The sequence below is a fragment of the Zosterops lateralis genome (assembly GCF_965231275.1).
Source record: "Zosterops lateralis genome assembly, chromosome: 5".
Classification (NCBI taxonomy): Eukaryota; Metazoa; Chordata; class Aves; order Passeriformes; family Zosteropidae; genus Zosterops; species Zosterops lateralis.
In genome coordinates, this window is record NC_139766.1 from 49,671,792 (window position 1) to 49,686,176 (window position 14,385).

Consider the following 14,385-nt stretch of genomic DNA (forward strand, 5'->3'; position numbering starts at 1 on the left):
CCTCTTAAAATTGTAATAGTCCTAATTTTTCCATAATTATAAGGGTGATCACGTTTCTGTTCCTCTCATTAAGTCACAAGCTGTCTGGATTTATTGGTTAATTTCCAGAGCAGTAATTTCTTCTGTAAAAACAAATCCTACTACTTCTAGTTTGAGTGATTATAGCAGACAAGATTTTGACCTATATAAATTAAAGTCAAATATTACTAAAGTTTTGCTTTCACATTAAATTTCAAGGGTGAAAAGAAATATCAGGACTAACTAACTGAGGTGGATTTTGCATTTGCAGACTGAAATAAGAGTTCATCTAATGGGTATTGTGGTAAATAAAAAGCTTTTTATGCTTTTTATGTAGTAACAATATTACTGAATAAATCTTTTAAATTTTCTTTTTGTTGGTCTGTTACTAGGATCCATACTATAGATTTAATGATGTGATGTACAGATGGATCTCACTAGATAACTGGACTTACAGTAGGACCTTCAAAACTCCTTTTGATGTCAGGTATGCAATAAAGATATGCCTAAATTAGTTCTGTGCCATCTTTTATGCCAAATTGCAAGTTAATCCATCATCTCAAAATCTGCTTAATACTTTTGAGTCTGATAAATTATGCAATCATGTGCAGCTGCAAAGCTGTTGCTATGGAACACTTCAATTGTTGGGTTTTTTCTTTTTTTTCTTTAATTGATTGTTAAAAATTACTTATGAATTGTCAGCTGAGAAGAGATAATACTTAGGCTAATTGAAAGCTATCTCTTCTAGTATCTGGTGGGTATGGGAACCTGCTCTGTTCTTGAACATGCTGACTTGAGCTACTTCAGCTGTCATCTTAATTTGACTATTTAAAGGTACAATGTAGCTACACTGAGTCAAATGTTCTTGTAGGTAGCTGAGGCAACTGCTGGTGTAATAGTGATACACATTTTTACATTGTCTGTCTCCTGTGTGTTTTTAACTCTAGGTATTCTGACAGTTTTTCACACATATGTTTTCTTCTGTAGAAAGTGGCAGAAAGTGAATTTGGTTTTTGAGGGAGTAGATACAGTAGCAGAGATCCTGCTCAACAATGTCACTCTCGGGAGAACAGACAACATGTTCAACAGATATGTAAGTAATGTGTTTATTTCTGAAGGTGCTTCTGTGTTTTCTTCAAAGCCTTTTTGTTCTGAGCACTTCCAGTGCATTCAAGTCCCCATAAAAGTAGGTGCTTGGATGCAGAAAGTGTTAACCTGAAGACTGCATGTATAATCAGGTAAATATTAGAAAGTGTACTTACCTTTTCACTAGCAGCAGAATCATATCTAGAGAATGTGCCTTGTCCTAAATGAGAGAAGCAATGCAAGAGGATCATTTGAGCTAATAATATGTCTCACTTCTTGGGATTTGTCCCAGCTCCAAGAAAACATAAGCTTAAATCTATTTTATTAGCTGTAAATCTGCTTACTAATTGGTATTAAAATGTTTTACATGTCAGTACTGCAATGAAATGCACATGTTGTAAAGCCTGTGTAAGTGTTTTCATGCTTTTGGTTTTTAAAGAGGTTTATTTTTAATATGGTACTTTGGATAACATTTTCTTGCATTTTTGAGCTTTGCTTATGTCAGCACAAGAGTACTCATTACAGAATGATCTTGAGAAAGACAAAAACATTCAAACTAATTTTATAGCTTTCAAATACAAAATTATTCTGGTATTAACATAAGGATTAACCCTTGCTTTTATCTTAAAAGAATAAAAAAATCTGAAGAGTTAAAGGAAGAATGATAGTGGAATAACTGAATTACAAATGAAATCTGGTGTCTCCATATCTCAGCATTTACCATTCTGGCAGGTTTTATTGCTGAGGCACTGGACTGAAACACAAAACATTCTGCCACCTGGGTCTGTGTGACCTAGGACAAACTACTTACTTTCTCTTTGACTTAGTTTTACCATCAGTGAAATTAAAAATTTCTTAGAGCTTTTAAGAAATTGTAATTTTTTTACTGTTGGGAGAGTATTTAAAGGTTTATCAGTAGCAGGCTCTGTAAAGTTAGGAAGTGGTATTATTTTGTCCATATTTCTGCAACTTCATTTTGTATCAGATTGTTACAATTCATGAAATGGCCTTCACTGTAAAGCCAGAGTGTACTGCATTAAATTGAGTCTGAGGTTACTATGACCCAGGCTTGAGGCTTGTTCACCTGTTCCACATGGCAACAGCATCTGCAGGAAGGACTCTCTGAAGGCTCTGGAGTAGGGAATGCTATTTTCTTTCTAATTTCTTCCTGTACGCTACAGAAGTAAGTGATTCTAGCTGGGCTGCTCCCAAATTAGAAAAAATTGCCAAGACTTGGCTTTTCACAAATGTGCACTCTGAGGAATAAATGAGTATTAGACATTGGAACCATGTTGTCTTGATAGCACAGGGTAATTCTGAAATGGAACATTTCTCCTTTTCTTCAGCCACATTGAAGGGGATTTTGTGACCTGGTGAGGAAGTCCCCAAATGCTTCATTTGGAGGAGGCATAGAATGTGTGCCTGTGCATTTGGAGGATGAGAATGCAGCTCATTTCATTCTGGGGAATGAAGTACAGCTTTGCAGCATTCATGGACAAGGCAGCTCAGTGCCTTGTGGTAGATGAGCAGCACAGTGTGGGCTGGAAGCACTCCTGTATGGAGCAGCTTTCTGAGTTGCAAATAAGGTGTCTTCTCAAAGATGCACATGAGTTCTGGATGAGGACAGAGGGTAAAGATTCTCTTGCTGTCCTTGTCCTTCAAGCACTTCTGTGTGCAAGCAGAGTGCTGCAGCCTGTAATGAGAGCTTGGTGTGAGGAAAGTGGTTTGCCCAGAAACATGTCCTTCTATCTAGAACAGTCCTGTGTATTTTCTTTTTTTCAATTTACAAAGTAGCTCTTCTTTTCCTGCAAAACCAGAGCACACTGAGACTGTATTTCAAAAGCTTTTGAATAATATATGTATGGTATTAAAATCCCTATGTAATAGTGATTATAAATCTCATATATAAATGTCAGCACTGTAATGGTTTTGTTCTGTGTTTTGTCCTAGAGCTTTGATATTACCAGCGTGATCCAGGAGGTCAATTTTGTTGAAGTCTGTTTCTTGTCGGCTGTTTCATACGCAGCAGAGCAGAGCAGATGTCACAAAGCTCACAGCATCCCCCCAGCGTGCCCTCCACCTGTGCAGAAAGGAGAGTGCCACGTTAATTTCATCAGAAAGGTAGGGGCAGAATTGTCTGTCTCTGGCTTCAGGCTGGGAGAGAGGAATGCACCACAAGCTGTCCTTACAGTTGTATTCTGAAACCTGCAATGTTGTTTTAAAAGTAGGGCATATTTTTCATTGCAGCTTCCTTCTCCCATCCCCCCAGAAACCTGTAATCTTGTATGTTGACAATACCAGAGGCATGAGAAGGCCAGGCTTCATATCTAAGTGATAAGAATGTTTGACAGGCTGTTTTCATCAGAGTCAGCAAGGAGACTTGCTACTAAGAGGGCAGGATAGCATTGGGAAATCTGTAATCATTACATTTTGATTCACTGGGTGGGTTTAGCAATGTGTGCTGACAATAGAGTTCACTGTTGCAAATACCAGTGTGCATTGCCAAGGCTGTAAAAATCTCATCCAAGCAGCTTTGTGAGTGTTTGCTATTACTCATGTGCTGTGCTATTTATACTGGGGAGCCCTGGCATGTCCCAAGAAGTGTTATCTAACAGGGAACCTGTTCTCATTAGTGTTGTGAAGTATGACTTACATGTACATATTCAATGAGAACAACAGTGTAATATAAATGAGTGAAACTGAGAAACTTTAAGATATGGCTTCCTTGCTGTTAAAACCTAACTCAGGGCAAACTATCATTTGAGTAACATTTCATGTATTTCTGATAGCTTTGCAGCAGGTAGAGGCAATGTCTTGATGATCTTATTTTCTAATTTCTCTTTTTGGGGGTGTTTGCACATTTTTCTCCACTTAAATGCCTTTATTGTTAATTATTTTCAAACTTTCTGATAAAGTCGTTCTAGAGTCTCCTCAAAAAATGACTAGGATCCTGTAAATTTAAACCTGGATATAATTTCCTTTGAAATTTATTAATGTAAACATGGACTCCGTGTTGTCCTGGAAAGATCCTTTAGGATTAAAATGCTGTCTTTGTTTCTGCTTGCTGCTACTTTTATTTCTTCTACATTTTAGAAAGTTTATTAGTTCTTCTGAACACACTGTGTTCCTCAGAAATCAGTGCAAGGAGAGGCTTGGAAGGAATAAGGCAGTTACTCAACTGTATTCTTATTTATAGAGCAAAAGAGACCTGGAATGATTTTATGCTTCACTGAACTATACCTTTAAATTCGTAAGAAAATACCCTAGTGTTTTTTTCTCAAATTAATTTTTTGACTGTACTTGGAAGCTGCTCCAGAAATTTCTAGAAACATTTTTAGTTCCAAGTATATGGCAACAACAGCAGCTATGTCACATTTAAAAGTAAACAAACATACTAGGACATTGCTATAAGCTGGCTGCTTCCCATCTGAAAGTAATAGAGAGTTGTTTACACATTTCAGGTGCAGTATTAAGTGCAGTAAACTTACCTAAATCTGTGTAGGAGTTTATGGCAGAACTCAAACCTGTCGCTGCTGAGCTACTCCAGTGATACAGGCCTTTTGTTAATGTGCCTGTTTCTGATAGCAGTCTCTGCAGTATTTATAGTGAAACCTGCCAATCTGTCAGTGATTCATTTGTTTATTTTTTATAAAAGGAAAATGACTTTCAATTGGACATGTTTTCTAAGAATATGCTATCCCTGGTTTTCTGTTTGAGATAGGTGCAGTGTTTGTTTCCTGGAAGGCTCTTTTGCAATTTGATAGACAGGGAGGCTGACTGGCAACGCAAGGGATAGGCCAGGCTTGTGCAATGTGGTTTGCCCAAATTAGTATGCCTCGGCTGTAAGTTATTAGTCTCTAAATTTAGAACTGTGTGTCACTGTACAAGACTTTGGGAGATCTATTGTATTTGCTTTGGGGGCTGGGGCTATGTGAAACTTGGAGGGCAGCTGAATAGATGTTGTCAAGGGATTTGTTAAGTAGAGGTCTGACCAGGTTTGAAAACAGCTAAATGGAAATTAGTGTACGTACTTCTGTGCCTGACCAGCATTTTATAATTCTGACAGTTATTCTAATGTTAGTACCAGAACTAAGCTACTTCTCAACCATGTCTTTGTTCCCTTTGTTTTTGTATAAGAGAACCATAAAAAGGGGAGAAACAGTGAGCATGACTGAACTACACAAATACACATATCCATTTCTTTCCTTGTATTGCTCTGTGCTGTTAAAACTAAAAATAGGAGATAAACTATTTCATTTATGATTTTTAATTCGATACTGTTCTTCTAGAATGCTGTAGCATCCCTAACTGTCAGTTTTCTGCTTAGTTTGTCTTTTAGGTATACAATTAAATACAGGTGTTACAAATTGAGATAATTCACAGCTGAATTGAGAGTAATCTCCTGGATTGTTTTTTTGATCTTTACTGTTTGGGGATTTTTTGGCATTTTTAAGTGGTATGCTAAGAGTTATTTTGCTCTTTAGGTTATACAAAAGTTCTCTGTACATGCATGTTTAATACAAAATTTAATTTTATATAATATAGGTAGTAGCAGCAAAGTTCTGGTTGAGAAGTAAGAAAAAATACTGTAGGCTCTTCTGGATTTGTAGAAACTGGAAAAATTCTTTGAGTGCATGTCAATATTTTATTCACAGATAGCAAATGTCTTTTATTTCTGGCACAGCATCAATATCTGTGTGAAAACCGAGCAGTTGTAACATTTTGTTTTCCAGGAACAGTGTTCATTTAGTTGGGATTGGGGCCCTTCTTTTCCCACTCAAGGAATCTGGAAAGATGTTAGGATTGAGGCCTATAACCATTATCACCTGATTTACTTTTCTGTTACTCCTTCCTTTGGTAAGTGTCTTGTTTCTTCCTTTTATTGGTTTCACCTTTAGAATACAAACCATTTTATTGTTAAGCCAAATTAACTGTCAGTTTAGAAAATGTCCTATGGGGTTTTTTATTACTTTGTGTGTAGTTCTTTCCACAGCACACCTTTATTAGGAATTGAAACGATACTTCAGTATAAACAATAACTGTTAAAAGTGTTAGAATTCAGAATCTTTTTTTGCTTAAAGTCCCCGAATAACTGCAGAAATAAATGTAGTATAATTGAGATTAGCACTTGTTCTCTGGTTTTTAAATTTTTTCTTATTGTTGGCATGTGTTTTCACCAGGACTCCCTGTAAATATGTCTCACTTTTGTCTCACTTTCATTTAAAACAATGGGAATTTGGTTTTGTGTTGAAAGGACAAATGCACAATGAGCAGAGTTCGAAGAGTGCTGAATTTTCAGGACACAACATGGAGTCTGAGAGAAAAAAACAGTCGTGCTATGCAAGGGTAATTGTTAAAGCTGCAATTGGAGAGGATAACCTCCTGCATTCTTCCTACCTAACTTACCAAACCGGTTTCCTCTCTTGCAGTGGTCTCTGATTTTCCTCTCCTTTGTCCTGAACATCATTGCAGCTGTGCAAAAGTAGTTAATTTTCCCTTGAAACTTTCTGCAAATGGTCATATGCCTCGTTGTAGACCACCCACATAACTTTTTTCACTGCCTGTTGAGCAGAGTCTTCAGTGGAGTAAAGCCTAGCACGTGGATCCTTTGCACAGGGGTGAATTTTGGCCCTTGGAAATAGTTTTGTTGTGTATGAATAAAAGAGGAAGACATCACTCCATGGCTGCTTTTAAAGAGTCCTGAAATAGCTGCAGGTGTTAGCTAGAATTAACATAACTGGAATTTCCATGGAAAGCCCCAGCATGGACTGTTTACTTTCTAAAATTTAGTTACTGTAAAAAACTTTTCTGGTCCCTCCCACATTCCCATGACTCCATCTTCTAGTAGGTAAAGTCTTGCTCTCTGGATAAGTGGAGAGAGCAAACATCTTTCATTCAGCAGAGAGTGGCTTGAAACCAGAGCAAGAGCATATTAGTAGTCAAACATAATAATGTTTGAAAGAGTAAATGAACTACCTGAATTTAAGCTGCATATGTAGTTTTATTTTTCATCAGATTTGGTGTTGTAGCTTTTTGACCACTGAATCTATAAAAGATTAATTTTCTTGGTTTCTCTGCCTAGATCCCACAGTTGATGCAGTTAAGAATGGGTTGGAATTTCTATCTGCTTTTGTAAGGGAGGAAAAATGCACTGTAATGTTTGACTCTTGTAGGATGGGTACATTTTAACCTTTTCCACATTTCAGAAAATTGGTCTTCACTGGGTAATACTGGGTGTAATATAAACTTGGGAACTCAATCATTGCTCTTCATTCTATGAAAGATAGTAAAAATCACACCAGGGCTGAATGCAATTCTTTGTTTTTTGGAGTGAGCTCTCTTTCTCTTGTGGAGGAAGAACTACACTGTATAAATGAAAAGAGCAAGTAAGTTATTAGAAGTTTGGGTATACAAAATGTGTCTTAGTTCTAGTTCTCCTTGTTTTCTGTTTTGTTTGCTTTTGCTTATATGTTAATCTGTAATATTTGAAGTAAAGGATTAGCCAGGCTATGTTAGTGGCTAGAAAATTCAGTTGCTGAAGTTAGATACATAGATCTTGAGTACCCTTGACCCTGGCTCTCCTCATTCAGTGAGCTCTGTAAAAGAGAGTATGCTCTGTGGTAACTTCAGAGGGATATCAGGGAAGCCATTAACTTGTTTCTTTCACGACACATGGGTGGAAGAAGGGACATAAAGATACAGCCCATCAAGTCTAGACACAGTGGGCCCAATTCATCCCTGGTATAGCTTCATTCATTTTGTCCCGTCAGTCTGGGATGAATTCAGCTCGTTTTCTGTTAATGCTGGTTTTGTTTCATTGACAAAAGTGATTGTACTGGCTTGTGATTACAATCTTTCCCAAAGAGTACCATGTTCATATGAGTGCTGACTAAAAGCAAATACGATGTCTATGAGGGTTGGTGAGGAAAAAATTCTTTCCTAATGAAATGACTGGTGTCAAGGTCTCTGACTTTTGTACAGAACTCTGAAAAAAACAGCACGGATGGCTTTTGAATTGAAAAGAGTTAAGAAACATATTGCATTCTTCTCTTCCATTGGACTTGGATGTCCAACACACTGAATAAGCAGATTAACCATGTAGGCTGGTTCAGACAGAGCCTGAAAATTGTTAAATTTCATCTTAGGTGTTCAAATTTTTTTCTTTAATGAAAGATCATGTTGACTAATAGGTATATAAACATAATTCTCAAATTCCCATTTTTTTTTCTCCCCCTTCACGTAGTAAAGAGTGCTCAGCAGTGGTATCTTGAAGTTGAGTCTATTTTTGATGTAGTCAGCTCCAAGCCAATTGCAGGTCTTGTGACTGTGAACATTCCCAAGTTGCAAACACAGCAAATGTTCAGTGTGAAGCTTCAACCTGGAGAAGGCAGCATTGTGCTACTTGTAAACATCAACAAGGTAAGGAAGTGTGTATAGAAAGCTGGTTCCCAAAATGTTTCTCCTGGTTTCCAGTGTGACTTTCTGTCTCCATTTTGGAGAAGTTTGGCCAGTTTTAGGCTCCCTTTCCATTCCTTACTGTGTTCCTGACTTTTAACAACAGTTCTGTATCCCTTACAGGCTAGGAGAACAGTTCTTTTCCTTTCTAAAATCTGATGTCTGTGGGACTATGTAGCTCACTGCCAAAAAGGTGATAAAGCCTTAGAAAAAGATCACATAATTGCTGGCCACTGTTAAATGACCTTTTTTGAGTTACCTAGGTAAATAACCTTTGGATACTCTGTGTCACTTCACTTCACTGACAGCAAGTGTCTCACATGGTGCTGTTTACTGGACTGATTGGAACCAGAATGTACTACAATATATGTCTGATTCTCTCATGAGGGAGAGGAAACATTCCTCAAACCTCTCAGTAGATACTCTTTCAGGTAAATAAAAGCAAAAGAAAATTTCGTGGAGTAATACTCCTTACATTGTAGTCCTTTGGATAGGCAAATTTCAGGAGGAGTTTTTGAGTGGTGGAAGGTGCTCTAATGAGGAGCAAACTCAATTAAAAAGTCAGGCTCCAGCCAGCGGACAGAGTAGGAGTCCCAGCAGGTGTAGCAGGAGCCACAGCTGATGGAGTTCTCCACAGGAGTTTCACTGCCACAGGACACACATTTGTGGGTGGATGATGTGCTGCTGTGAGCAGGAATTTGGGGCTTCTGACAATACTGGCAGTTAATAGCATTAGAGGGTCTACCCTCAAGCTCTTCTATATTTTACTGGCTCTGCTGATTTTCTGCTTTGCTGTGTAACCCTGTTTTCCCAGTTTGACTGCATTGTCTGTGTGTATTCTTGAGTTCACTTGTCTTGAGTTGTTTGCATGGAGAGAAAGCAAGAAGGGTGTTTATGTTCCAGTATGCACACTCTATGCCTTGTGTACTTATGTGCTTTGTTTTATTTTGACACAGAAGCATAGAAACATACAGGTTTTGTTACTGTTGTCAACTGACGTGCAAGTTACACGAGCAGTTACCAATACCCAGTTTCATTTAAAACAACCATTAGTCTCTGCTTAGCCTTCTAATGGATTACTTTAAACAGGCACTGCAAAAAAAAACTTTCAAAATTATTTTTGCTTACTTAGTTGTTCCACCCCCATCACCCCCAAGCTTCAGAAGAGATCTGTTGGTATAATGCAACTGCAAGTCTGGAAGGAAGCACTTCCTTCATAGCAGAGGGAGCAGCGTTCTATTATTCTTTGTGCACAAAAGGCTTTGATGCATGAATTCACACCAGCTGATTTTCTGAGAAGCCCTGAAATGTGTTCTCATGTATTGATGAAGCTAACAGAGCCTTTACTCTGTACACAGACTTGTGTGGTGCAAGTGAGATACTGAAACTTCACCAGAAATGTATTTCTAGTTAAGAGCTTATTGCAGATTACGTTGTGGAGTCAGTAGGTGTTCGAGTGGTGCGTATCGCCAAGATGTGTATCAGCCTTCCTGCAGCTGCCACACAAAGTGCTGTGCTGCCAACATGACAGCATTTTGCTTATCAGCTAGTGGTGAGCAGAGGGTGACATCATTAGTGGCCAATGAGACATCCAGTCCTTGCAGGCAGCTGTGAACACTCCCTTGTTGTTGAGGCACATGCTGAGTCTGTGCTTCCGTTTTGCATCCATGCAGCACAGAGATCAGTACTTCCTTCCAAGCAGTTATGATAATTCTGTATCAGAGAGGCTGAAAGATATATTCGTGATATATTGATGGTTGTGTCCAAGTGTAGTACAGCAAAACATATTGTTGTGCTGCTTTCTGGCCTCAATTTGTTTGAAAAGACTGAGGCACTCATTGCGTGTCTATATTCAGTGCTGATCCCTCCATTGTTTGGTTGCATGCATTGTTGCTTTTTTCCCACAATTTTTGTGTGATGAACTCAGCTGGTAAATGCTGGCAACAGGAATGAGCGGCAGAAGTAGGCTGCTAGAGTGAAGATAAATATTCTGCCGTCTTGGAGATTGTATTTCATGTTTGTGAAAATTATGGAGTACTAATGATGTGATTAGGAAGCATAGAGAGACAAAGCAAGAAACCACTAAATGAATGAAAGAATTTGACTTAAAAGCTTGACATAAGCAGTCAGTGTGTTCAGAGTCACAGTTGAAAAATGTTACTGCTGTATAGTGAATATCGCATGGGATAGATGCAAGGATCAGTGAGAGGAGGTGTATGGTACAGAGCTTAGTGAACAATGGCTGCTCCTGACACAGATGTTTGGGGTTTGGAGGAATAGTGTGCCACTGTACCTCAGCTGAGGAGTAGCAGCTAGATGTGTGTGTGCATGTCCAGTAGTGCTCAATGGCGTATTGTGGACACAAAATGAAGTGACAGCCTGGGCTTCAGCAGAAGAAATCACACTTCTCTAAATGATTTTCACCTCAGAGCTGCAGCTGGGGAGAGACCATTAGCATATCTCAGCTGAAGCACAAAACCTCATTAGGCTTGTGGTAATTCACTCAAAAGCTATCTGAGCCCCAGGTGCATTTGATACTTCTTGTTATACATGTTGCTCAGACTTTTTCCCTGGTATGTTCAAGAGTGCTGCAGTGGAGCCTTGGTGGCCAAATGGACATGGAAGGCAAACTGGATACAACATGACAACAACTTTTATGATGGAGGCAGGATGCCAGATTGAGAAGTTTTCAAAGGTGAGCCCTAAAGTTTAATTCCATCTGGATTGCACTGTTAGTGTTAGGACATCTGCTCTGCATAGCAGGTGTCTAGAGCTCTTAAATGTTTTGCTGAGTTGTAATATGCATGTGAAAATTCTAATGAGAAATGAGGTTTTTTTAATGTCACAATGTATGGCTACCTGTTTTCTGGTAGTCTTAGCTTGTATGGATGCCTTTACTTACATTGTGGCTGCAAGATGGCTTACAGTTAACCAGAAATCTCAGAAGAGAAAAGATGCTTCTTTTCTAGCTTACAAAAGAAAGAAAAGCACTTCTAAACTTGATATACCATGCTCTTGGTTTTGTATCATGCACTGAAAACCCCGTTTAGATTTCTATAACATCATGCAAAGGTTTATTACTGAGATTTTTCTTGTTCAATTTGTAAAAATTTATGGGATAAGACACATTCCTAAAAACGTTACATACATTTATTTATCAAAATGTGGTAGATATGCTTCAAGCTTAAGAAAAGGTAAGGTTTTAAATACAACCATAAAAGTAATATTTGAAGATTTTTGCATAAGGGTTCCCCTAACACACTGGCTGTTTAATTATCTGTTTGGTTTTACTAAGAAATGTAGAAGAGGTAATTTCCAATTGTCTGTTAAAAAGAAAAATTATAGCGATTAGACTGGCCATGGCATGTTATGCCATGAACATGTGGAAACAACCACAGAAATCTATGCATATATTAGATGTTTCTGGTGTGCATTGCTTTCCTAAAAACTAATCTGGTCACCAGGCATCTAAACTGCTATTTGCTATAACATTTGTTTGTGTGAAAAAATCTTAGAAAAAACTAGTAGCTTCTGGAGTTGTAGTCTTTATAGGACTAGCCCCTAGTTTGATTATGAAGTCATAATAATAATACTTCCTTGCTATTATTAGTGTTCTAATTTTGAAACAATTAAAAAACTCATACCAAGTAAACACAGCATATTATGCTTGGAAAAGCTGGTTGTGGGAAATACGACTATAAAGCCTCTATAAAGGAAAATTCTATTAATACTGTGTGAAAACTGCACAATGATAGAAAAGCTAATAATTTCCATTTGGGTGCTTGTGTCAGAATATTTCATAGAGCTCTGTGGCATATGATCATTGGGACTTCGGGATCTACAACAGAAGCCTCTTATTTTTTTCTTCTGAAGGTGAAAGAGGGAGGGGAAAAAGCAAAGGTATTAACCAGCATATGAAGCCTTTTCAGCTTACAGTGTGAAGTCTGGTCATCCTTCCTGTGTTTTGTGAATCTCTGTATTAGATTCCAACAGGCACACACGTACCATCACCCCCCAGTCAGGGCTGTATGAGTGGAAAAAAGCTCTGTATGCAGTTTTTTCATGTTGTAGCATAATCTTCTTTAATTTCAGCAGGACTGTACAGCAACATTCATATAGCTTAATAAGAACTTTGAGTAGTTCAGGAGATGCAGTCAGGGATTAATGTTCCTGGAAGTTATTTTGTTGTCAGTTGTCCATGTTGTACTGACTGTATTCAGGAGGAATACATTTCCTACTTCTACCCTTTTTTTTTTCCACCCAGAAAAAAATAGTAGAGAGGCATTTCACAAATGGTTTGTGTCCATATGAGTATCTACTTGACTTTGGACAGGAGAAAACTGAAGCATGAGAACTGTACATGTGAGAAAGCACAACTTGATCTTATGTCAGGTTTGGCTACTCCTAGTTTGAATTACTTTCTGGATTCTGACATGCTGGAGTAGTCTTCAAAACATTGACTAATCCTTTGGGAATATTTCTGGGTGGCCTTCTAGTATGTACTTGCAGGAGCTCTATAGAGCTCTAGCCAGCAGTGCTGGGAATCTTTTTGGCTCAGAGAAGTAGTTATTCATTCCTGTTCAGAGTAGCAGAAAACCAAAGCAGAATAAAAGCCAACATCCAGGATGGGATGTGGTTTGGTTTTCCATTTGAATATTTTGTTCTAGAACTTGTTTCTCAGAATAATGTGAAACAAAGTCATATCTCACAGTGACACTGGTTTTCTTGATGGAGGATCCTGTTTGCTATTGATAAGTTGCTTATTTCTTGCCATCCCCACATTAAGGAGTTTATTACCTCTTTCATTGCCCCATGAAGCATTTGTTTGCTTTTCAGTTCTGTTTCCCCATCTTTCTGTATGCTCATTTCTCCAGCACTGTACTCAGAGGTTTTTGTTTTCTAAGGCTATTTTTGTACTTTCAAGATCTCGGCCTCTAGCTGTCTTTCCCTCCATGCCTTTACACACTCTTCTTCCCCAAGGCATTTTAGCATGACTTCCAAAAGTCTTTCTTTCTGGATTTGTAGTTTTCATACCACTTGCGTGCTGTGTGCTAATTTGTTAGGTCGCTGGGTTGTTCAGTGATCTTATTTCAGCTCTAGGCATCTTCATCCTTACTACTTTTCCTACTGCTAAATATGGGAATGTCAAATGTGATCCACAGGTCACTTAACTGTGTACAAAGCCTTTGCATGTGCCTTAAAAAGACCGATATCTGTTTCATAATTATGGCCAGAACCAGATGATTAGTCTGTGGTGGCTAGAGAGCCTCTTGTGCTTGCCCTGAGACTGAGAGAAATATTCAGCCCTCAGGCAGCAAGCTCTATCAGACAGGTTTCAAGGTGGCTAAGGTCTTGGTAGCCAGAAGGGCACATAGCCAAGCATGCCAGATGCTGTTCTGCATTGCCCTTCTTTCACCCTCCAAGGCAGAAGGAAGCTGTAGTAGGAACAGGAAGACTTGCTGTTACCAGCTGGTCCCGGGGGAACAATGGAGTTGCCCTGGGTGAACAATGGAGTTGCACTGAATCTTGAAGGCCTGGGAATGTGAGCTGAGCCTAAGGAGTTTTTACTCTTGCTCCTGCTATCTGGGTGGTCCTGACTGAGTGTTTCAGCCTCTCAGATTGTCTTGGGTTTGGCCAGTTGCGTGAGTTCCACTTGAGCATGAATAAAGCCGTATCACATAACTTCTCTTAGTAATATAAATACTACATTACAAATGCACTCTGAGACAGACCCAACCTGCCTGATGACATCCATTAAGATGACATCCCAAATACTTTGGCAGCTACAACTGCAAGTCCCATTCCACTTTGTGCCATAAAAGAAGA

The 14,385-nt window shown here is 38.6% G+C and overlaps 1 protein-coding gene across 1 annotated transcript in view; it reads left to right on the forward strand.

Annotated features, from left to right (window-relative positions):
* The window catches only part of MANBA (mannosidase beta), a 48,732-nt gene that overhangs the window by 10,842 nt on the left and 23,505 nt on the right, over positions 1 to 14,385 (forward strand). Inside the window, exons 2-7 of the mRNA XM_083861446.1 lie at positions 411 to 505; positions 1,006 to 1,111; positions 3,055 to 3,225; positions 5,838 to 5,961; positions 8,348 to 8,523; positions 11,144 to 11,254. Of these exons, the coding sequence (XP_083717572.1) occupies positions 438 to 505; positions 1,006 to 1,111; positions 3,055 to 3,225; positions 5,838 to 5,961; positions 8,348 to 8,523; positions 11,144 to 11,254 (756 nt within the window). The 5' untranslated portion in view covers positions 411 to 437. The remainder of the gene's footprint in view (positions 1 to 410; positions 506 to 1,005; positions 1,112 to 3,054; positions 3,226 to 5,837; positions 5,962 to 8,347; positions 8,524 to 11,143; positions 11,255 to 14,385) is intronic.